The sequence below is a fragment of the Cervus canadensis genome, chromosome 4, assembly GCF_019320065.1.
Source record: "Cervus canadensis isolate Bull #8, Minnesota chromosome 4, ASM1932006v1, whole genome shotgun sequence".
NCBI lineage: Eukaryota > Metazoa > Chordata > Mammalia > Artiodactyla > Cervidae > Cervus > Cervus canadensis.
This window is the reverse complement of record NC_057389.1, coordinates 19,843,564-19,867,586: the sequence shown is the minus strand read 5'-3', so window position 1 is coordinate 19,867,586 and position 24,023 is coordinate 19,843,564. Positions and strand designations below refer to the sequence as shown.

At 40.3% G+C, this 24,023-nt stretch overlaps 1 protein-coding gene across 1 annotated transcript in view; it reads left to right on the top strand.

Annotated features, from left to right (window-relative positions):
• The window catches only part of ADGRV1 (adhesion G protein-coupled receptor V1), a 541,109-nt gene that overhangs the window by 201,959 nt on the left and 315,127 nt on the right, over window positions 1–24,023 (top strand). The window contains exons 71-77 of the mRNA XM_043464669.1: window positions 1,119–1,262; window positions 3,910–4,084; window positions 7,317–7,452; window positions 9,457–10,562; window positions 14,013–14,130; window positions 15,069–15,240; window positions 23,671–23,913. Coding sequence (XP_043320604.1) covers window positions 1,119–1,262; window positions 3,910–4,084; window positions 7,317–7,452; window positions 9,457–10,562; window positions 14,013–14,130; window positions 15,069–15,240; window positions 23,671–23,913 — 2,094 coding nt within the window. The remainder of the gene's footprint in view (window positions 1–1,118; window positions 1,263–3,909; window positions 4,085–7,316; window positions 7,453–9,456; window positions 10,563–14,012; window positions 14,131–15,068; window positions 15,241–23,670; window positions 23,914–24,023) is intronic.

The following is a 24,023-nucleotide window of genomic DNA, read 5'->3' as shown; positions in this document are numbered from 1 at the left end:
TCAAGGCTATGGTTTTTCCGATGGTCATGTAATGGATTGAGAGTTGGACTGTAAGAAGCTGAGCGTGAAGAATTGATGCTATTTTGAAACTGTGAGTTGGAAAGAGCTGAGAGTCTCTTGGACTGCAAGAGATCCAACAGTCCATCTAAAGGAGATCAGTCCTGGTGTTCATTGAGGAACTGATGCTGAAGTGAAACTCCAATACTTTGGCCACCCTGCGAAGAGTGCTCATTGAAAAGATCTGATGCTAGAAGATTGAGGGCAGTAGGAGAAGGGACGACAGAGGATGAGATGTTGGATGGAATATTGATTCAATGACATGGGTTTGGGTGGACTCCGAGAGTTGGTGATGGACAGGGAAGCCTGGTGTTCTGCGGTTCATGGGGTCTCAAAGAGTCAGACACGACTGAGCAACTAAACTGAACTGAACCCAGTGAAGAAGGAGAAAGTGAGTTTTGCTGCTTTTAGGAGCTGACACTTTTCACCACTGTGCTCCCTCCATTCCTGGAACATGTGATTCTATCACTGATACTCCTGGGATTCTCGTCATTCTTCAAGTTACTGGCTTCCCAGTAACTCAGCTGGTAAAGAATCCTCCTGCAGTGCAGGAGACCCCGGTTCAGTTCCTGGGTCTAGAAGATGCCCTGGAGAAGGGATAGGCTACCACTGCAGTATTCTTGGGTTTCCTTGGTGGCTCGGATGGAATCTGCCTGTAATGTGGGAGACCTGGGTTCGATCCCTGGGTTGGAAAGATCCCCTGGAGGAGGGCATGACAACCCACTCCAGTATTCTTGCCTGGAGAATCCCATGGACAGAGGAGCCTGGTGGGCTACAGTCCATAGGGTCGCAAAGAGTTGGACATGGCTGAGTGACTAAGCATAACACACCCAGGCATGCGTGGTGAATTTGAAAATTTGTGGTATTTTTTAATAATATATGACTCTCACTCTTAGCCTGAAAGTCTTCATCATGGACCTTTGTTTTATAATCTGGGGGAAAGGACATATATTGATGAGATTGATACAGAATGAGTGCTAATGGCTCACTTCAAATGTCAGTATTTTTCTTTGAAAATTATCTTTTACTAATAAAAAGTCACTTACACTGTTTGTTTATAGGTCTTCCTACCTCTGGGCTCGAATTTCACCTTACAGCTGGTGACTGTGATGCTTGTTGGTGGAAATTTCTATGGCGTGCCCAAAATTCTCCAGGAAGCAAAATCCGCCGTCCTTCCAGTTCCAGAGAAAGCTGCCAATTCTCAGGTACTTGGCACTGGGTGTGGTACTCCCTCGGAACCACTGGAGGGCAGCTCTTACAGAAAGGACTAAGAGTCTGTGAGTTTGATTCCTTAAATCTGTAATCCTGTGAATATCAAGTTTAAGCATTATGGATACACTATCTGAAAATAATTTGGCAATTTTTGTCAGTAGGTGGAAAACCATATCTCCTTTTTCAGTTTAAAAAAGTCTGTATCTTGTAGAATATAAGGTATAGAATTTTTATTTGAATGTAAGGTATAGAATCTTTAAAATAATGGTCACTTAGAGTCAAAACTTGTTTTTTTCCTGATAATGAGTATTTAATATTGAGACATTTTATGCTAAAAAATTAAAATGAGAATGAAGCATCCATTAATATTTCAGACTTTCTTTTACTAGCATTGTGAATATTTAATCTGTGGGGCTCTTTTTACTGTGGCAAGCTTGTGCTAACGTAGATGAATGCTAGTGGCACACTTAGGTATTTGAATCTCCTGCCTAAGTTCATGTTAGGGAAGGTTGTTCCCCAATCACTTCATAACTCACATGAGAACAGAGAATGCCTTGAGGACTTCGCTTCCTGTGTAGGCCGATTCTGTCAGTGTGGGAACAAGACAGGGCTGCTGCCTCTGGCTGTGTAATGTCTGTGTTTTATAAACCATGAGAAGATACCAGCTTGTGTCCTGTTCCCTCAGAGGGGGGTTCCTTCAGCTTGACCAGGAAGTGGACGTGGCGTCTGTCCAGATAGACACTCATGGCAGGCGTGGTGAGGTCTGGCCCACAGTTTACTAACGGGGTCTGTGGCCGTAAAGGGGATGGTCTTCAAGTTACTGCCTCCCGGGCTGCTACTTCCCAGGGGATGAATTTGCTTTGCCCCTAAAGTGGAACCCACAGCGTTAAAAATAACTGAGAGGATTGGTTTTTGGCTGCACCTCCTCTGTTCAAGAGAGACTGAGCGTATAGAGTATCATGCGTTGACGTTTTATCTTCTTTTGTTCATGGGTCGTTATAACAAAGATTCCTTTCAGCCTGAACCGTTCATTTGGTGTAGTGAACTGTTTTCTACTCCTTGTCTGTGCTTGTGGTCACAACATTGTGTCACCTCAAAGGGCCAGATGACGGCCAGTCATAGTGTTCTTCTGTCCTTGCTGTGTCCTTCTGTCCTTGCTGTGTCCTTCTGTACTCCTCACCAGTATTTGAGTGTGTGTGTATTGTGTGTGTGTGCATGCACACTTGTGATGTAGCTCGGATACTTTCTAACAGCCTTTAACCATGTAGCAAGCATGAGCTGAGATACACTACAGATTTTGGCAGTTGCTAAGCAGAAGACTTGCTGAAATAGGGAATCTAGACTGGTGTCAAATTGAAGTTGTTGTTTTTCTTTTCTGTGGCTTCAGAAGCTGTCCTATGGCCCTGTCTCACACTTTTCTGCCCCTCTCCAGTCCAATTTAAAATGGGGAAGATGAGTCTTAATATAAAACTGTTGAGCCTATGGTATCCCAAATTTATAGATACTTGGAACAAAAGAGGTAAACTAAGTTGTCCAAATAACAGTGTGAAGCCAGAAATCTGGTTTTATTTCTATTCTCTGACCAGAACTTATTTTAATGTATAAATCCCAGGGTACTTTGGGAAGGTTGACCCTGAAAATCAGATCTTCCTTTATGTGGGTGAAAAAAATCATTATTTTAAAAAATCTTAAAGATTTATGATCCTCAACAAAAGATATTAAATTGAATCAAAGGCTGAAAAAATCCTTACTAGAAAATCTAGTTCATGGTACTCACTTTATAAATTTATTGTTGTATCTCAGAAAGAAGTCAAAGTTTAGTTTTATACAAAACAGTTTCTATAAAGACCCATCAGTTCAGTCGCTCAGTCTTGTCTGACTCTCTGTGACCCCATGGACTGCAGCACGCCAGGCCTCCTTGTCCATCACCAACTCCCGGAGTTTACTCAAACTCATGTCCATTGAGTCAGTGATGCCATCCAACCGTCTCATTCTCTGTCGTCCCCTTCTCCATCCTTCAATCTTTCCCAGCATCAGTGTCTTTTCCAGTGCATCAGTTCTTCGCATCAGGTCGCCAAAGTATTGGAGTTTCAGCTTCAGCATCAGTCCTTCCAATGAATATTCAGGACTGATTTCCTTTAGGATGGACTGGTTGGATCTCCTTGCAGTCCAAGGGACTCTCAAGCATCTTCTCCAACACCACAGTTCAAAAGCATCAATTCTTTGGTGCTCAGCTTTCTTTATAGTCCATCTCTCACATCCACATATGACTACTGGAAAAGCCATAGCCTCGGCACTCAGCTTTCTTTATACTCCCATATAAAGACCCATAACAAGTCATTAAAATGCCATTTTTAATCTTGTCATTTAACCAGAGTTACAGTTGTATTTTTAGATAGTGTTAATTCAGAGGCTTACATTTTGATAAAAAAACAAAGCTATAAACTATTATCAAAATTATAAATAGGATACGTTTTCAAATTTCAGATGCCATTTCTTAAATACTACTCTTTAATCAAGAGTATTTTAGAGCAGAGACATATACTGTGTAAACTAAGAGAAAGTTGACTTTTAACCCACTCCTAAGAAAACAGGAACTTTTAGAGAAAGAGAAAATATTCTAAGCATGTTTTCTCTCAGGTTGGGTTTGAATCTACTGCTTTTCCACTCACGGACATCACTGCCGGAACAAGCCAAGCTGTGATTTCTAGGAGAGGCACGTATGGGTCTCTCAAAGTTTCCTGGGCGGCTGGATACGTCCCTGGGTCAGAAATCCCTGAATTCACTACTGTTGGCAACATGACCCCCAAAGTAGGTGAGTTGTGTCTTTTCTAAGATTTTATCTGTAGAACATGGAAATGTATCATTGGCCACTAATTTTCTTTGATTCTCTTTACTCTGGACAATGAATGAGCTAGCTCTTTGCCTTCTAATACAGTCTTCTCATATTTAAGTGATCAGAATTGCACTGAAATTAAGAACATCATACCTCACCTGAAAATAATGGTCGTAAGTAGCCTGCTCTGTTTAAACATGTTGTTCAGTTGCTGTCATGTCTGACTCTTTGCTACCCCATGGACTGTAGCTTGCCAGGCTCCTCTGTCTGTGGGATCTCCCAGGCAAGAATACTGGAGTGGGTTGCTATTTCCTACTCCAGAAAATCTTCTTGATCCAGCGTATAAACCCACATCTCCTGCACAGCAGGGAGACTCTTTACCACTGAGTCTCCTGGGAAACCCCAGGTTTATACGTGAGGAGTTTGTTAAAAGTAACCATGAGGCCCATGGAGTGCTCTGGCCCATGTGTGTGCTGTGTGTGTCGCTCGCTTAGTCATATCCGACTCTTTGCGACCCCTTGGACTGTAGCCCGTGAGGCCCCTCTGTCCATGGGATTCTCCAGGCAAGAATACTGGAGTGGATTGTCATTTCCTTCTCCAGGGGATCTTCCTGACCCAGGGATCGAACCTGGGTCTCCTGCGTTGCAGGCAGGTTCTTTACCATCTGAGCTATCAGTTCAGTTCAGTTCAGTCGCTCAGTCATGTCCAGCTCTTTGTGACCCCATGGACTGCAGCTCACCAGGGCTCCCTGTCCGTCACCAACTCCCGGAGTCCACCCAAACCCATGTCCATTGAGTCGGTGATACCATCCAACCATCTCATCCTCTGTCATCCCCTTCTCCTCCTGCCTTCAATCTTTCCCAGCATCAGGGTCTTTTCCAATGAGTCAGCTCTTTGCATCAGGTGGCTGAAGTAATGGCATTTCAGCTTCAACATCAGTCCTTCCAGTGAATATTCAGGACTGATCTCCTTTAGGATGGACTGGTTGGATCTCCTTGCAGTTCAAGGGACTCTCAAGAGTCTTTTCCAAAAAAAAAAAAAAAAAGAGTCTTTTCCAACACCACAGTTTCAAAAGCATCAATTCTTCTGTGCTCAGCTTTCTTTATAGTTCAACTCTCACATACATACATGACTAGTGGAAAAACCATTAACCTTGACTAGAGGGACCTTTGTTGGCACAGTAATGTCTCTGCTTTTTAATATTCTGTCTAGGTTGGTCCTAACTTTTCTTCCAAGAAGCAAGCATCTTTTAATTTCATGGCTGCACTCACCCTCTGCAGTGATTTTGGAGCCCCCCAAAATAGAGTCTGACACTGTTTCCACTGTTTCCCCATCTGTTTGCCATGAAGTGATGGGACCAGATGCCATGATCTTAGTTTTCTGAATGTTGAGCTTTAAGCCAACTTCTTCACTCTCTTCTTTCACTTTCATCAAGAGGTTCTTTAGTTCTGCTTCACTTTCTGCTATAAGGGTGGTGTCATCTGCATATCTGAGGTTATTGATATTTCTCCCAGCAGTCTTGATTCCAGCTTGTGCTTCATCCAGCCCAGCATTTCTCATGATGTACTCTGCATATAAGTTAAATAAGCAGAGTGACAGTATACAGTCTTGACATACTCCTTTTCCTATTAGAACCAGTCTGTTGTTCTGTGTCTAGTTCTAACTGTTGCTTCCTGACCTGCATACACATTTCTCAAGAGGCAGGCCAGGTGGTCTGGTATTCCCATCTCCTTCACAGTTTATTGTGATCCACACAGTCAAAGGCTTTGGCGTAGTCAATAAAGCAGAAATAGATGTTTTTCTGGGACTCTCTTGCTTTTTCGATGATCCAGCAGATATTGGCAATTTGATCTCTGGTTCCTCTGCCTCTTCTAAAATCAGCTTGAACATCTGGAAGTTCACGGTTCATGTGTTGCTGAAGCCTGGCTTGGAGAATTTTGAGCATTACTTTGCTAGCATGTGAGATGAGTGCAATTGTGTGGTAGTGTGAGCATTCTTTGGCATTGCCTTTCTTTGGGATTGAAATGAAAACTGACCTTTTCCAGTCCTGTGGCCACTGCTGAGTTTTCCAAATTTGCTGGCATATTGAGTGCAGCACTTTCACAGCATCATCTTTTAGGATTGGCAGTAGTTCAGCTGGAATTCCATCACCTCCACTAGCTTTGTACATAGTGATGCTTCCTAAGGCCCACTTGACCTCGCATTCCAGGATGTCTGGCTCTAGATGAGTGATCATACCATCATGATTACCTGGATCGTGAGGATCTTTTTTGTATAGTTCTTCCATGTATTCTTGCCACCTCTTCTTAACATCTTCTGCTTCTGTTAGGTCCATACCGTTTCTGTCCTTTATTGACCCCATCTTTGCATGAAATGTTCCCTGGGCATCTCTGTTTTCTTGAAGAGATCTCTAGTCTTTCCATTCTGCTGTTTTCCTCTATTTCCTTGCACTGATCCCTGAGGAAGGCTTTCTTATTTCTCCTTGTTATTCTTTGGAACTCTGCATTCAAATGGGTATATCTTTCCTTTTCTCCTTTGCTTTTTGCTTCCCTTCTTTTCCTAGTTATTTGTAAGGCCTCCTCAGACAGCCATTATGCTTTTTTGCATTTCTTCTTCTTGGGGATGGTTTTGATTCCTGTCTCCTGTACAATGTCATGAGTCTCCGTCCATAGTTCCTCAGGCACTCTGTCTATCAGATCTAGTCCCTTAAATCTGTTTCTCACTTCCACTGTATAATCGTTAGGGATTTGATTTAGGTCACAACCTGAATGGTCTGGAGGTTTTCCCTACTTTCTTCAATTTAATCTGAGCTAAGGGAAGTCCCAATACAATAATCAAAAAGACACACTCTTATATCCATGTATGTGTTGAACTGAATATTTCTAATAGTAAAGCAGCTGTTATTTCATCTACTTTAGTTTTTAGTTATACCATTAGTTCTGTGAGGGTCAGTGACATGCCAGTGTTGGATGGTTTGACCTCTACCTTGTAGAGTAGACAGGATTGAAGGCAAGGTTTATGTGGTCTCCGGAGCTTCCTCTAAGTTTATTTACACCCTACCCCCACCACTGGCTTTTTAAATGTTTTGCCTTTTGTAGACCGTCATAGAATTTGGGAAAAGGAAAGATTTTACTATATGTTTAAGAGTTGAATCCCAATTTAAGAACTCAAAGAAATGAAACCCTGCTTCCCTTTCCATGTTCCCTGTCAGGGAGGCTTTCCTTTTCCCATGGAGAAGAAAGTAAAAGAGTCTTGCTTTGGACACACCCAAGCCCCGGGCGGCTGGAGGCCTTTGTCATTCACCTCTCTGGAGTGCAGAGCAGTGTCCCCAGTGGGGCTCAGCTTCGGTAAGACCCCCTTGATTGATTTTCAGCCAAGAAAGTCCCTGAGGGATAAGCTGGAATTTACTGGTTCAAACAAAAAAGACAGAAGGATTTGTCTCCTTGAAGCAGAGACAAAACCAGTTTTAGTTCAGAGCAACACGTGGCCTTCATGCCAAAGATGCCACCACACACTGCTTGCATGAATAGAGCTTATCATGACCTCTAACTTGAGAATGTTGGCTTGGGGTGCCATCTCCAGTAAGAACCATGATGGCAAAGCCATCTATTTTAAAAGGGAACTGTCTTCTGAAAAGTTAGCCCACAATATCTGATTTTCCTTAGAGACAAAGAGTAAGAATAAGAAATCATAGTAGGATAATACTGTGACTTTTGAGTTAAATTTATACCAGTATATTTGCAGGTAAATATGTCCCGGCCAAAAGCAGTTGAGTTTTCTTATACATGGGATGGACTTGATCAGAACAGCAGAGAACAGATCTTAGAGCCAGACTCCTGGTTTAATCCTGCCTCTGTCACTTACTTGCTGGGTGACTTTGGGAAAGTTACATGATCTTCCTGCTCTTTAGTTTACTTATTTGGAAACTGGGAAAAGTGTGTGGGCAAAACTAATACGTGTTCGAGTATATTTGCGTACACGTTTATGTATGGGAGATATTGGTTGGTGTAATTCAGTATGGCTTTTGATTTAACATGTGCTAATCAAAAAGTGGACACAGTGTATTTTAGGTTAACAGATTCAGTTGCCTTTAATAATAGCAGTAATAGCTAGCAGTTTATTTTATTGAAGTATAATTGACTTACAATATTGTGTTAATTTCTGCAGTATAGCAAAGTAATTCAGGCTGACAGTTTTATAGGGCTTACCCTAGACCAGGCATTGCCTCTTTATATGTATATGTATTTATATTCGTTTACTCCTGCTTTTACTGTTCAAGGTCACCATAGGACATAGATACTATTGTTAGTCCCATTTTATAGATAAAGGAAACGAGTCACAGATAGATTGTATAATGGGCCCAGTGTCACACAGATAATAAGTGCTGGGCCGTGAGTTGAACCTAGGCTGTCTGGCCTCTGTCTGAACTCACAACTACGACTGGCAATAGAAAGTGATGGCTCTCAGTTGTCCTCCCTGAATGCATCTAAATTTAGATGGAAAAAAAAATCTGTTAGCCAGAGAAATTATGTCTGTGGTCTGGATTAGGCTGATGGGCTACCGGTGTTACTTCTGATATAACTGATTAAATCACAACAGAATTCCATGAAGTGAAGTGAAAGTCACTCAGTCGTGTCTGACTCTTTGTGACCCCATGGACTGTACAGTCCATGGAATTCTCCAGGCCAGAATACTGGAGTGGGTAGCCTTTCCCTTCTCCAGGGGATCTTCCCAGCCCAGGGATCAAACCTGGGTCTCCCACATTGCAGGTGGATTCTTTACCAGCTGAGGCACAAGGGAAGCCTACAGAATTCCACATGAAAGCACTAGGAACAGATCAGTATCAATTATGGATGACTCTTCCAATTCATGTATAAGATTTTAGCAACATTCGTGTGAGAGAATAGTCCCATTACTGGCCAGTTGAAACCAGCAAGCATTTTTACATCTAGGAGGGGCAACTGTTCCTGCCTGGTAGATCGGAAACCTGACTGACACCCAGACTGTGAGACTTTGATTTTGGTCCCCTGTGTGCTGAGAGAACCTGCCATTTCAGATCCTTCAAAGAGCTGCTGTGGGGTGATTGGAGAAACAGAGCAAGACCTCTGAGCGCCTCACCTTGCTAACGCTTGTTAGGTCCTGTCACCTGCCATTGCAGCTTCTGTTGGTTCATTTCTTGTTCTCTGGTATGTTCATCAATAAGTAAGTAGGGGTTTACGGAATTTGAAAGGGCATGTCATTTTTAAGATGCCCTCATGAGCAGCATCTTCCACATGTGAAAGATGACTCTCCATAAGTGGTAGCCCTGTTTTTTTAAATCAGTTCTCTCATGGTTTAATTTTTTTTTCCAGGTCAGGTTTCACTGTTGCTGAAATTGAACCAATGGGAGTCTTTCAATTTTCCCCCAGTTCAAGAAATATCATTGTGTCGGAGGATACACAGATGATCAGATTACATGTACAAAGACTGTTTGGGTTCCACGGGGAGCTTATTAAAGTTTCTTATCAGACAACTGCAGGGAGGGCAAAGCCCCGGGAAGACTTTGAGCCTGTTCAGAACGGGGAGCTGCTTTTCCAAAGATTCCAAGCTGAGGTCGATTTTGAAATCATTATTATTGACGATGAACTTCCTGAGACAGAAGAAATTTTTTACATTAATCTAACTTCAGTGGAAGTTAAAGGGTTCCCAAAATTTGATGCTAATTGGAGACCATGCCTGAATCGAGATTTCAGCGTGGCGGTGATCACAATATTGGATAATGATGACCTGGCAGGAACGGATGCGTCTTTCCCCGAGACCGCTGTGACCACAGCAGTGGACACAGCCCTTCCGCTGGAAACCGACTCCGCCACCACACACCCTGACACAACCGAGATCACTGCCGTTCCACAACCCACCAAAGTGGTCGCCGTGGTTACAGAGGTGACTGGCGTATCTCCCATCCTTGAGACCCTTGTCACTCTTGCTGGGACCTCTGCCATGTCTGAGAAGCCTAATGTGGCCACTGTAGCTACAGATACCTCCGTTCATGGAACATTTAGTCTTGGGCCCCCTGTTATTTACGTCGAAGAGGAAATGGAGGATGGCACGTTGACCGCTGCAGAGGTCCTTGTCCGGAGAACTGGTGGGTCTACTGGCAACGTCAGCATAACAGTGAGAACTTTCGGTGAAAGATCTGCTCAGAAGGGACCAAACGCATTGCCCTTTCCTGACAGCCATGGAATTTCCAACCTAACGTGGGCAACTGAAGAAGAAGATTTTGGAGCACAGACTCTCATCCTTGGGTTTGTAGATGGAGAAAGAGAACGTAAAGTGTCAATTCCAATTCTGGATGATGGTGAACCCGAGGGACAGGAATTCTTCTACGTGTTTCTTACAGACCCGCAAGGGGGAGCACAGATCGTGAAGGGAGAGGATGACGCTGGCTTTGCAGCTTTTGCCATGATCATTATTACAGGTATATATTTGGAGTGGTGGAGTTAAACATGTGCCTTTGTGGTGCAGAATTTGTAATAAGATTATTCTAGCTTAAATTTAATTTAAGAAGGTGAATTACTTGAATCACTCACAGTGAATCCTTAAACTTTGTTTTCCGGTGGCATGAAACCCTAACAGAAACTCATCATGTTGTTCTGAGATACCAGGGTAGAGTTTAGTGGACTGTAAATGTCACTTAGCTCAGAGCTAACTAGTAAGTAAGTTAGTGTTAGTCGCTCAGTAGTGCCCAACTCCTTGCGACCCCATGGACTATAGCCCACCAGGCTCCTCTGTCCATGAGATTTTCCAGGCAAGGATCCTGGAGTGGGTCACCATTTCCTTCTCCAAGGGATCTTCCCAACCCAGGACTGAACCCGGGTCTCCTCCACTGCAGGCAGATTCTTTACCAACTGAGCTACAAGGGAAACCCAGAGCTAACTAAGACAATCTATATATCTGTACTTCCACAATATACAGAAACCCTTAAAAATACTTAAGTTCATGTACGTCTTCTGGAAGATACCTAATTTAATCACCTGTTTGATGACAGGCAAACATGTTTGCCTGTCCTGTTTTGAAACCTCATTCTGAATTTCCCAACCACTTTTATTAATCCATTGAAAAGTCTAAGATGTCATTGTCAGAAAATTCTTTATATCTGTTGGGAAATAGATTACAGCTATTCCCTTTTCTGCTTTTGAACCAATGTAGTTTATATAACTTTTGAACTATTGGGAATGTGTGTGTGTGTGTGTGTGTATGTGCATGTTTGAAAATGTTTTAGTGATAATTTGCAATTTTCCTCTGAAATCATACTGTATTTCTTCAAGTGGATTAGCTCAACTTGTCAATACCTTACGCTAATTAGAGTATTGACAAGGCTATCTCATGATTCTTACCTGGTCTACCCTTTTATATAAACAGTAATGAATTTTACACAGTGTTTTAGAGTTTCAGATAACACTATAATAAAACAGTATAGTGGAAAGAAAATTAAAAATCATGAAGTATGTAATTTTGACTTAGCTCAATCATTAATTCAGAGGCCCTGATTAAATCATTTAGTGTCTATGCTTTATGTTTCTTTTTTTTTAACAAGGAAATTTTTAGAATAAACATGTTTATGTCCCACTTTCAGTATTTGGTGTTTCCTAAAATTTTGTTTTAGCCGTTCAGTTATAATTCAGTTGTAATTTTGCAATTGTGTAATTTCCTCTTATACCCAACATCATCCCATTTATGTTACCCTGCAAATTTATACCAATTAAAATTATCATTTATTTCTAATCATCCAGTTTATTGAATATTGTAAATGCAGCTTCTATTCTTCAAGTTATTTACTGAGTTTGATTCACATTAGCTTAATGCCACCTATATATTTCTTTTAAAATTAAATAAACAGTCTCTTCCCCCATTCCATGACATAGATATTTTTTTTTATGTTTATTTGAATAAGATCAGAGTTGACAGTCAAAATGTTTAGCAATTAGTTTGACAGAGGCACAGACCAGGCACAATAGTTGATGGAGGCTTTTTGCTCTCCCAAGCGATACTCCATTAGTTACTGGATCATGGGGAGGTGTTGAACTGGTTAGGGTGGTGGTTAGGGTCCTTCAGGGACTCAGGACAGCAGCTGTGTTCCAACTGGAATGGACGTGCTCCTCAGTCAGTTTGGCATACCATTGCATACCAACATGGCGCACTGATACCAGGTCAATATGGCCTACCGGTGCTCAGCCATACGTCAGCCCTGAGTCTAACTCCCCAGGCAGTTCCCGTCAGCCAGCTCCGAACCTAACTTAGCAGTCAGTCAGTTGCGCTTCAGTGAAGTTCTCGAATGTTTTTCTTCTCTACCTAACACCAAGCATCTTACACACGTGGCAAATGATTGACTCCTTTTAGAATCATGTGGTGTAATTCATCAGCATTTTTGCATGTCAGATACTCTGATTTCCCTTACTCTGTCTGTGAATGTTCCTGTCTTCTCCTCCTTACCTGGCTTTTTATTTTAAATTTTAGTATTTCCCTTTTAACTATAGCGTTAATTTTGCTGATTCCTCTTGTCTTTAACCTTCATAATCATTTCACATTTAGATTTTAGAACAAACACTCAAGGTAAATCAGGGGAAAATAAGTTTATTTAGTTTTGTTTCTGATCATTGGCACTCTGGAAGTATTGATTCATCTTCCTAGAAACTGGACATCAAGTTTATCATGGTAGATGCTGCAAGGAAAGTAGTATACTCCTTAGGACCATGCTAGTCACTATTACATTGAAAAAGAAAATGCAAGTTCTGCTTTGAGAATCTTATAATCTGTTTATTATTAATTGAGAGACCAAATTCCTACTCAAAGTGACAAGAGAAGAATTGCTGCTGAAGAGAAAGAGTTAAGGTCAGGTTCCAAAGCAGGACTAAGATGCAGTCGTAGTGATTAATTGGTGAGGATGAGGATGGGCAGTGGCTGAGACAAAACGCCCCTGAGGCACCAGGACAAGAGCGGTCCAGTCACCTGCACGTCCCTAAGCCGCAGGCTCCACGTTTACTTACACTTTGGAGACAGATCAGTCATTTTCTGTTTCCTTGCAGAAGTTCTGTCTACTTGGAGCCTCAGGTTTCAGGGTGATGGGTACAAGTGGTTTTTGAGGCTAATTCCGCTGGGTCATTGCTTTCAGGATCACTTTGCAGAACTGGGTTCTTGAGAAATAGAAAGCAGCAGGAGCTGTTTACTGATAATGTCTCTTGTCTGAGAAGCTAGCTTGTGTGTTGGCCAGGGTTTGGAGTGACTGCTTCAGCGTAGTGTGGGCTGTGGGTTTGTTCCAGTTTTTGACACAGTTGTGTAGTATGATGGTGCCTCCAACCTCAAGAGTTGCTCGGAGGAGTTTTCTTTTACTCCAAGATTCCCAAGAGTTCATTAATAGTTCTGTTTTTCTCTGGGGAAAATAATCAGATGTTTAACTTCAGTGGTCTTTTGTCAGTTGTCTTATAGGGGAGTAAACCAATCAGATGAAGGTCATGGATTCACTAAATATTTATTAAACACTGTTCTTGGTACTAGGGATACAGCACTAAATAAAACAATTGCTACTCAGTAGAACTTACATTCTATCAGGATGTGCTGACTTTAAACAGCAGTATCAAGGACTGAAATAAAAAAGCCTCATCAGAGAGAGATGAGCATGTATATCAGTGTGGGGAGCAGGATTTGATCTTTTCTTTCTTTTTTTGTTCTCACAGTGTCAACTACCTTGACATGTTCATTTTGATTCTAATCTGTTTTGGGTAAACATCTTTTAAAAGTTGTACCTCCTGCCTGCCCCATTCACTTGTGAATTTCTCACCTTTATACCATCTGAACTGAACAGATGTGGGGAACATTGGAGATCTTTTAAAGTCTTTGGTATACTATAATCTTCTATTTTTCTTTTCAGGGAGTGATCTTCACAATGGCATCATAGGATTCAGTGAGGAGTCCCAAAGTAGACTGGAGCTAGGTGAAGGACCTGAGACGAGCCGTCTGCATCTCACTGTTACAAGGCAGCCAAACAGGTTTGTTTATATCTCAATAGAAGGCATGACATCCTGTGTGTCTACATAGTGTTTAATTTGAATTTATAAAGTGGTAGAAGCAGATGAAATGTTGGTAGAAGAAAGTGATGCGGAATTTGATGTCAGTGTTCAGATACTCTTGTTTCTCTGGAGTAGGAAATGGCAACCCACTCCAGTATTCTTGACTAGAAAGTCCCATGGACAGAAGAGCCTGGCAGGGTACGGTTCATGGGATTGCAGAATCAGATGTGATTGAGCCCTGATTAGGGCTGCCTGGAACATTTAGTACTTTATGAAGTACCATACAGATGTCAGATTATGTAAGTCACCACTTCATCGTGTTTACTATTCTCTATCACTCTGCATATACAACCATTTACTATTTAGGAAGATTTGGATTGCCAGTATTTTGCTTACAATTTAATGCAGTATAGCACACATCAGAGTGTTCATGATATACGTGCGCTTGGTATGCACACGGGTACATGTGTCGGTGTTACCTTTTCCATTTTGGGTCTAAATATTCTCAGAAAGGATAGATCATCTCTTGTCCTTTATAGTAACGACCATTTTTAGCAGTAGTATTTTTCCTTTAGAAAGATTCTTGTTAAAAGACAAATGAGGAACATTTACTTCAAGGCAGTGGTTCTCTATAATTTTTATTTTCATATTTCTGGTACATAGCATCCAGAATTATATTTCAATAAATACTTAATCATTACTGAATGGCGTGTGGTCAAAGAATGCCACATAAACTCTGGCCTTAATTTCTTAACTGTAGTGGGCAGAATTGGTTATTTTCAGCATTGTCAGTGGGAGAGATAATGCTTGTATTGGATGAGGAGGTGCACTCCGGCGTATTGGTAATATATTCTACATTAGCGACAGGAATAATGCACTCTGTGACTGCACTGGCATAAGCTTTGCTTTGTTCCTAGAGCCTTTGAAGATGTCAAGGTCTCTTGGCGAGTCACATTTAACAGAACAGCTGCTGTGCTCCAGAAAGATGGCGTGAACCTGGCGGATGAACTTCTGTCTGTATCAGGGACCACTGTCTGTATGGCAGGTCAAACAAAGTGCTTTATCACCATTGAGCTCAAACCTGGAAAGGTAAGAAACAGTGAGGCCCAGTGCTGTAGAATTCTGATTGTATTTCTTTAGAATTAGTCGTTTTCAAGCTACTTTGTTGAAATGTATACATGTATACATTACATGGAAATTCTTTGTGTCTCGCCTAGCTGCGATGTCTGAGTCTCTTTGAGTTTTTGTAAATAAGCGCATCAGTTGTACACCTGAGACTTATATATGTTGTAAGTCACTTGTATCTCAGTAATAAAAAAGCTCATCAGTTTTTTATGTTCTATTTCTTGTCATTTCCAAGATTCTTCCTGGCCCACCTGATCATGGGGTGAATGGTTCCTTGAGTCATTTTCAGCCCGATTAGTTTTATTTCTGATTACTCTGAATGTTTAGTTCTTTTCCTTTTATCATGTCTATAGATTTGATTACATTGTTTTGTATCCATAGATTTCATCCTTAGAATGAAAGTTCTCTTATTCGCTATCCATTTAGTTAGAGAGGTCAGTTCTGATCTACCAAAGAGGCACAGAGGCCATGCTCAGGGAGCCTTTGGATCAATTTCTCTTGGTTCACGTTGCACATGGCACCCAGGAGCCAAGCGTTCCTCTCCTCATTCTAATGGAATCTGCATTAATCAAATGGTATTGGCTGCTGAGGCTCTAACAGAGTTTAGTCATTTAGTAATCAGGTATCGCTTCTTAAAAAATGACTATTCTGTGATACTTTAATGTCCAAGGATCACTCAGTAGCATTGGTTCCTTGCCTACCACTTAAATTATTAAATTCAAATATTTAATGCAAAAACTAGCCACAATATTTTGAATGTTCAAAAGCATCACGATTTTTTGGTACATGCCAAAAACTTTAAACAGTAGAAAAAGCATTGCACAAATAAAATTATTTCCAAATGGGTAGCTGTATTTAAACCCATTCTAAATAATAATTTTGTAGATTTAACTATTCATTCATTTTTTTTGTCTACTTGGTTTTTCACTTTCTGAGGATTCCTGAAACAGTTATATTGATGTTCTCTAAGGTTACAGTAATACATATTTTCATCCCTTGAAGAATTGTAGCAAGTTTGATGGTTCCAGAAGAGAAAGACCACTCGTCTCAGATCACATCAGGTTACTTGGTTATCACCACTTTGTTCTTTGTTAGGACCACAGATCCTAATGCTTGTCTGAAGCTGTTTCAAATAATTGCTGGACAGTGGATTGAGATCCATTTTATGACTTGACTTGTGAGATCAACATGTTTTTTAAGTTCATGCTTTACAAGTTATTTTTTTCAGCACCATGTGTTTTCCACAGAATGATTTGCTCTTTAAATCTTGCAGTGCCGCTTTACCCTAACCATTGCCCTGTCACTGTCAGACATTGAGCTGGTCTATAGGGGCATTGAAAAGATAGACCTGCCTTGTCAATATCTTGTTATATTTGTGAGGGCAACCTGGAGTCTCCACTTCATAAGAAATGAGATAGCAGGGACTTCATCAGCAGTCTGGTGTTTAAGACTCTGCCTTCCAGGGCAGGGGCCATGGGTTCGATCCCCGTAAGGTCCCACATGCTAAGGAATGTGGCACAAATTGAAAAGAAATGAGATAACAAATTTGTGATCTTAGTGCATCTTTGCAGTTCATCTGTTCTACCATATTTGAATGAACATAAAATTGCATCATCTTTCACCTTCTGTATGAAGTACTCTTTAACTTCTGACATGCTTTCATTTGTATACATTTCACCGGTCCTAAAAATTTATTCCTATTTTTGATACAATTTGTGTTTTTTCTAGAAATAATTGTCTTACTAACATTTTTTTATGAACTCCTTCCTATGTACATGCAAAGAGAAGGATGTTTACCATTCACTAATAAATCAATATATACCTAATTAAAGGCATAACTTTATTGATATACTAACATAGACCTGCCTCTTGAGAAACCTGTATGCAGGTCAGGAAGCAACAGTTAGAACTGGACATGGAACAACAGACTGGTTCCAAATAGGAAAAGGAGTACGTCAAGGCTGTATATTGTCACCCTGCTTATTTAACTTATATGCAGAGTACATCATGAGAAATGCTGGGCTGGAAGAAGCACAAGCTGGAATCAAGATTCCTGGGAGAAATATCAATAACCTCAGATATGCAGATGACACCACCCTTATGGCAGAGAGTGAAGAGGAACTAAAAAGCCTCTTGATGAAAGTGAAAGAGGAGAGTGAAAAAGTTGGCTTAAAGCTCAACATTCAGAAAACTAAGATCATGGCATCTGGTCCCATCACCTCATGGGAAGTAGACGGGGAGACAGTAGAAACAGTGTCAGACTTTATTTTTTTGGGCTCCAAAATCACTGCAGATGGTGACTGCAGCCATGAAATTAAAAGACTCTTACTCCTTGGAAGGAAAGTTATGACCAACCTAGATAGCATATTAAAAAGCAGAGACACTACTTTGCCAACAAAGGTCCATCTGGTCAAGGCTATGGTTTTTCCAGTAGTCATGTATGGATGTGAGAGTTGGACTGTGAAGAAAGCTGAGCACTGAAAAATTGATGCTTTTGAACTGTGGTGTTGGAGAAGACTCTTGAGAGTCCCTTGGACTGCAAGGAGATCCAACCAGTCCATCCTAAAGGAGATAAGTCCTGGGTGTTCACTGGAAGGACTGATGCTGAAGGTGAAACTCCAATACTTTGGCCACCTTATGAGAAGAGTTGACTCTTTGGAAAAGACCCTGATGTTGGGAGGGATTGGGGGCAGGAGGAGAAGGGGACGACAAAGGATGAGATGGCTGGATGGCATCACCGACTCGATGGACATGAGTTTGAGTAAACTCCGGGAGTTTGTGATGGACAGGGAGGCCTGGCGTGCTGCGGTTCATGGGGTCGCAAAGAGTCAGACATGACTGAGTGACTGAACTGAACTGAACTGAACATTACCCTATACATTAAAACTAATAAAATATTAATTATATACTGTTATACTTACATTTTTCATTTTAACCATTTAAAAAAATACATTACCATAATTTTTCTCCTTTAAGTACCATTATGTTATAGATTCAAATTTATCTAATTTTAATTGCTTACTAAATACTTTTATTTTTGCTATTGTTATTGTTCAGTTGCCCAGTTGTGTGACTCTTTGCAGCCCCACAGACTACAGCACACCAGGCCTCCCTGTCCCTCACCATCTTCCAGAGTTTGCCCAAGTCCATGTTCGTTGCATTGGTGATGGCTTCCAGACATCTCATCCTCTGATGCCCACTTCTACTTCAATAGTCATATCATAGACACTGAAAGATCTACTAAGTTACTCTTGTGTCTTTTCATATTGCTTTAACATCTCTGGATACTTATTTGCCTTATAGCAGTAATCTGTGTTTTAGAGCCATCTTGATTTTTCCTGCTCTAAGACATCCAAGGATTTGTTTTCTTTCATCAGAGTTTCAGAGATATGAGTCTTTGTTCTGGAGATAGGCATGAGAGTTGATGGTTGACACAGCTGCTTCTGTGAACCATCTTGGTAGTGATGGAGCTAGAAAACAGATTTAAAATATTGAGTTCCCACTGGTTTTTTATCCAAGAATTTCATTTAAAAAATTTTTGAAATTGAAGTATACTTAATGTACAGTGCTGTGTTAGTTTATATGTACATTTGGGCTTCCTTGATGGCTCAGGTGGTAAAGAATCTGCATTCATTGCTAGAGAACTGGGTTCTATCCCTGGGTCGGAAAGATCCCCTAGAGAAGAGAATGGCCACCCACTTCAGTATTCTTGCCTGGAGAATTCCCCGGACAGAGCCGCCGGGTGGGCTACTGTCCATGGGGTCACAAAGTGTTGGACATGAATAAGCAACTAAACAATAACATATATGTGTGTGTATGTATGTGTGTGTGTGTGTATATATACATTTGTCTTCATATTCTTTTCCATTGTAGGTATTGCAAGGTAACAAGTATAATTTTCTGTGCCATATGGTAGGTCCTATTTACCTGTTTTCTGTATAGTAGTGCATATGTACTAATCCCAAACTCCTAATTTATACAAATATTATTGTAGTTTACTTTTCTTGAGTGGGAGTTTCATCAGTTACTATGCTTTCTATTGCCCTGAAGAAAAGGAACTGAAATTTCAACATTCAAAACTTTTGGTCATGTTTTTCTACTTGATAACGTTTAAGTCCTCCTCTCTGCATTTGTCTAAATAGTCTTATGCTTTCCTCAACCCCCACAACCCAACATTTCCTAACTCTCTTTTAAAGGCTAATAAAAATATCACTTCCTCCAGTAATGTCGCCCACATCTTCAGTTTTGTTGTCGTTCTGTTGCTCAGTCGTGTCTGACTCTTTGTGACCCCATGGACTGCAGCACGCCAGGCTTCCCTGTCCTTCACCATCTCCTGCAATTTGCTCAAACTCATGTCCATTTAGTTGGTGATGCCACACAACTCTCTCTTTCTGTGTCGTCCCCTTCTTCTCCTGCCTTCAATCTTTCCGAGCTTCAGGGTCTTTTCCAATGAGTCAGTTCTTCGCATCAGGTGGCCAAAATATTGGAGTTTCAGCTTCAGCATCAGTCCTTCCAATGAACATTCAGGATTTATTTTCTTTAAGATTGACTGGTTTGATCTCTGTGCAGCCCAGGAGACCCTCAAGCATCTTTTCCAACATCACAGTTTGAAAGCATCAATTCTTTGGGACTCGGCCTTCTGTATGGTTCAACTCTCACTTCTATACATGACTACTGGAAAAACCATAGCTTTGACTAGATGGACCTTTGTCAGCAAAGTACTGTAATGTCTCTGTTTTTTAGTATGCTGTCTAGGTTTGTCATAGTTTTTCTTCCAAGGAGCAAGTGTCTTTTAATTTCATGACTGCAGTCACTGTAATGATTTTGGAACCTAAGAAAATAAAGTCTGTCACTGTTTCCATTTTTTTCCCCATCTATTTGCCATGAAGTGATGGAACCAGATGCCATGATCTTAGTTTTTTGAATGTTGAGTTTTAGGCCAGACTTTTCACTCTCCTCTTTCACCATCATCAAGAGGCTCTTTAGTTCCTCTTTGCTTTCTGTCACGAGAGTGGTGTCATCTGAATATCTGAGGTTATTGATATTTCTCTTGGCAATCTTGATTTCAGCTTGTGCTTTATCCAGCCTGGCATTTTGCATGATGTACTCTGCATAAAAGTTAAATAAGCAGGGTGATAATATACAGCCTTGACATACTCCTTTTCCAATTTGTAACCAGTCCGTTGTTCCATGTCCGGTTCTAACTGTTGCTTCTTGATTTGAATACAGATTTCTCGGGAGACAGATAAGGTGGTCTGGTATTCCCATCACTTGAAGAATTTTCCACAGTTTGTTGTGATCCACACAGTCAAAGGCTTTAGTGTAGTCAGTGAAGCAGAAGTAGATGTTTTTCTGGAATTTTTGCTGTCTCCATGATCCAGCAAATATTGTCAGTTTGAATCTGGTTCCTCTGCCTTTTCTAAGTCCAGCTTGTATATCTGGAAGTTCTCGGTTCACCTACTGTTGAAGCCTAGCTTGAGAGACTTTTGAACATTACCTTGCTAGCATGTGAATTGAGTGCAATTGTGCGGTAGTTTGAACATTCGTTGGCATTGCCCTTCTTTGGGATTGGAATGAAAACTGACCTTTTCCAGTCCTGTGGCCACTGCTGGGTTTTCAAATTGCTGGCATGCTGAGTGCAGCACTTTCACAGCATCATCTTTTAGGATTTGAAATAGCTCAGCTGGAATTCCGTCACCTCCAAGTAACTTTATTCATAGTAATGCTTCCTAAGGCCCACTTGACTTCACATTCCAGGATGTCTGGCTCTAGGTGGGTGATCACACCATTGTGGTTATCTTGGTCATTAAAATCTTTTTTGTATAGTTCTTCTGTGCATTCTTGCTACCTCTTCTTAATATCTTCTGCTTCTATTAGGTCCATACGTAAGATGATAGAAGAGCTGGGTTCAAATTTTGCCTCTTCCACTAAATAGCTTGTGATAACAGACAAGTTGCTAAGGTTTCCTGAACTTCCCAGACTTGGTGGAGTTTATAACAGGGCAGTTATATTAAATGAGATAATAATGAATGAGAGGTATTTCACATGGTTCTCAGCAAGGAGTTGGCTCTTCATAGGGTGGCTTGGTATTACTGTTATTCAGAATGGATGGGAGTGGAGCCGAGTAGTAGCCACACCAACACTAATTGTAGTTTACAGTACAGTGAACACAACGCTGCTTTCATCTGTAGAGTTACACCGCTGATTGATGGTGGTTTTTCCTAAGTTCAGTCTGTCTCCTGACGCTCAACTCAACGTTTTTCTACTCTTACCCTATCTCTAATTATCATCCTTATAGTCATTCAGTTTTTTTATTTTCAAGTTATAAAGAACTTAAGTAACTTTCCTCAGATTGATTACTCAGTAAAGATTAGAATTCATCTTTTGAATTCCAGTTCAAGTACCCTTTCTCTGCTGGGTATCTCATGGTTCTATGGTTCTATCATATGGTCTGTATTAGCAAAATGTATGAAGGTCATCGTTATTTAACTTAGGATGCGTTTCTTAACCCACCAAGTTTGTTTAAACTAAACAGATTGTTGAAACATTTGTTGCACATATTTCTTTAAGAACTATTTAAGTAAGATCTTGCTTATTTATTACTTGGCTTGCTTCTGGGCAGGTCTGGGCCCACGAAAAATTATTTTATACTAGTTGGGCAAAAGATCATCTTGGAATGCTGCTGACCTAACTAGGAAAGGAACTTGAGTTCCTGTGAGGTCTCTAGTCATATTTAGGTCCAGAGAGGTTTGGATAACCATCTGTGAGTTTTGCTTTCCCAGTATACTTCAGGCATATTCTTTGAACAGAGTATTTTGTTGTTAGACTGAAAGATTCCTTTTGTCTCTTCTAATTATGTGTTGGCACCCGTCTGCACATTTGTTCAATTTGCATGGTTCCCTACTTAGATAACAACATATTTTTTGACTCAGAGTAGTTATAAGTAATGTTTTAATCATCATCACAATGAGAAGAAATACTATACTGAAGAAAAGACAAGAGTTTGTTGAAATGTAATATTCTGAAATTCTTAGTTAAATGAAATTATTGTGAACTCAAGCTCATTAACCGTTAGGGAATAATAGTTGTTGAACATAGTTACCCATACTTTTCAAGTGCTTCAGTTTATTGTATTTACCAATTTAGTTTGTCAAAAGTGGGAAAAACATATTGACCTTCATTTCAACATTTACTGAGAGTTAATCAGCAAAATAAAGAAAATCTATATCACATGAAAACTAAATATGTTTCTTCAGACAAGAAAAAGAGATTCAGTTCATTTACTGTGCTGCTAAGATATAAATCATTTTGAATAATACTGAAGAATTTGTTGTGTTGTTTCATGACATAATAATTCTCATTAAAATGATCACAAAACAAATGATGACTAAGATCCTTGCTGATAGAAAAAAAAGAATGCATTATATCAAGTCAGACAGTGAGACATACAATTGAAAATGCATCAGCTTAGCTTCTTGGAATTATGCTAGGAAGCTAAAAATGATGCTAAGATTTCTTGATTATTATGTAAGAGAAAATAAGTAAAAACAGGTGACTAACAGTACGTTACAGAATTGAATGCAGGCTTTAGGAAATAAATTATTTGAGATTGTTGACACAGAACCGAGGGAAAACATGACCAAACTATAACCAACAGACTAAATTTAGATTTCTTGATACTGAATTTAGGGAAATATTGAATGATACCTAAGGTCACTAAGTTAACCCATCAATATTTGGCCAATTTATGTAAAACCTTTAAAAATAAAACATTACAAAGTGGAAGCTCTGTTCTCTCTGTCCTGCTTTTCAGCTCCACACCCTGCCCTACCCTCAGTGCAACCTCTCCACCTGAGATCCTTATTGTCGTGGTGTTTTGTTTTCTTTTTTACCCTTTCGTGAAATACGTATCTGGTAACAAAATGTAGTAAGCTTTATGTAATTAAAAATTTTACATTTGTTGTAGCATGGCATGCATGTCATTATCGAACTTGATTTTTTACTCTTTGTCATGTTTTTGGATCCATTCACATTGAAATATATTGAAACATTTCATTGTTCTTAACTACTGGATAACATTTTCATTGTGTGAATATACTTTATGTATCCTTTTGTTTATTGAAGTATATGCGTAGATTATCTCCTGACATTGATTTTCTAGTAAGATGCTCTCCCAGAGAGAGTAAAGGTGTTGAAGAAAGACCGAAAAAATAAATCTCGTGGCAATCTAACGTAAGAATTTAATTCTGTAATTATACAGACCGTATCTCTAAATGTATACTTATTTCTGTAGTAGTGTGTATGAATGATGTTATTTCTTAATGTCAGAATTGTTTTAAAATAGAAATATGTTAGTAGTTATCATTCCCCCTCCTGTTTTTTTCTCGTTGGCAGATACCTCAAAGTGAAATACATTTTTTTGTGGAACTGTATGAAGTAACAGCTGGAGCAGCCCTAAACAATAGTGCCCGATTTGCACAGGTTAAATTATTCCAGCCTGATAAACCTCCAAGTCTCGTGTACTTCTCCGTGGGTTCTCGACTGCCAGTGGCTCATAAGAAGGCCACTCTCGTTAGTCTGCAGGTGGCCAGAGACCATGGGGCCGGACTAACGATGTCTGTTAACTTCAGTACCCAGGTAAGCAGGCAGCAGGTATTCACACACAGGAAGCTTTTCTTCCTTAACTGTGGCATGTGTCATGAAACAGAAGATTTTATATATTATTTTCTGATGATACAATCATAACT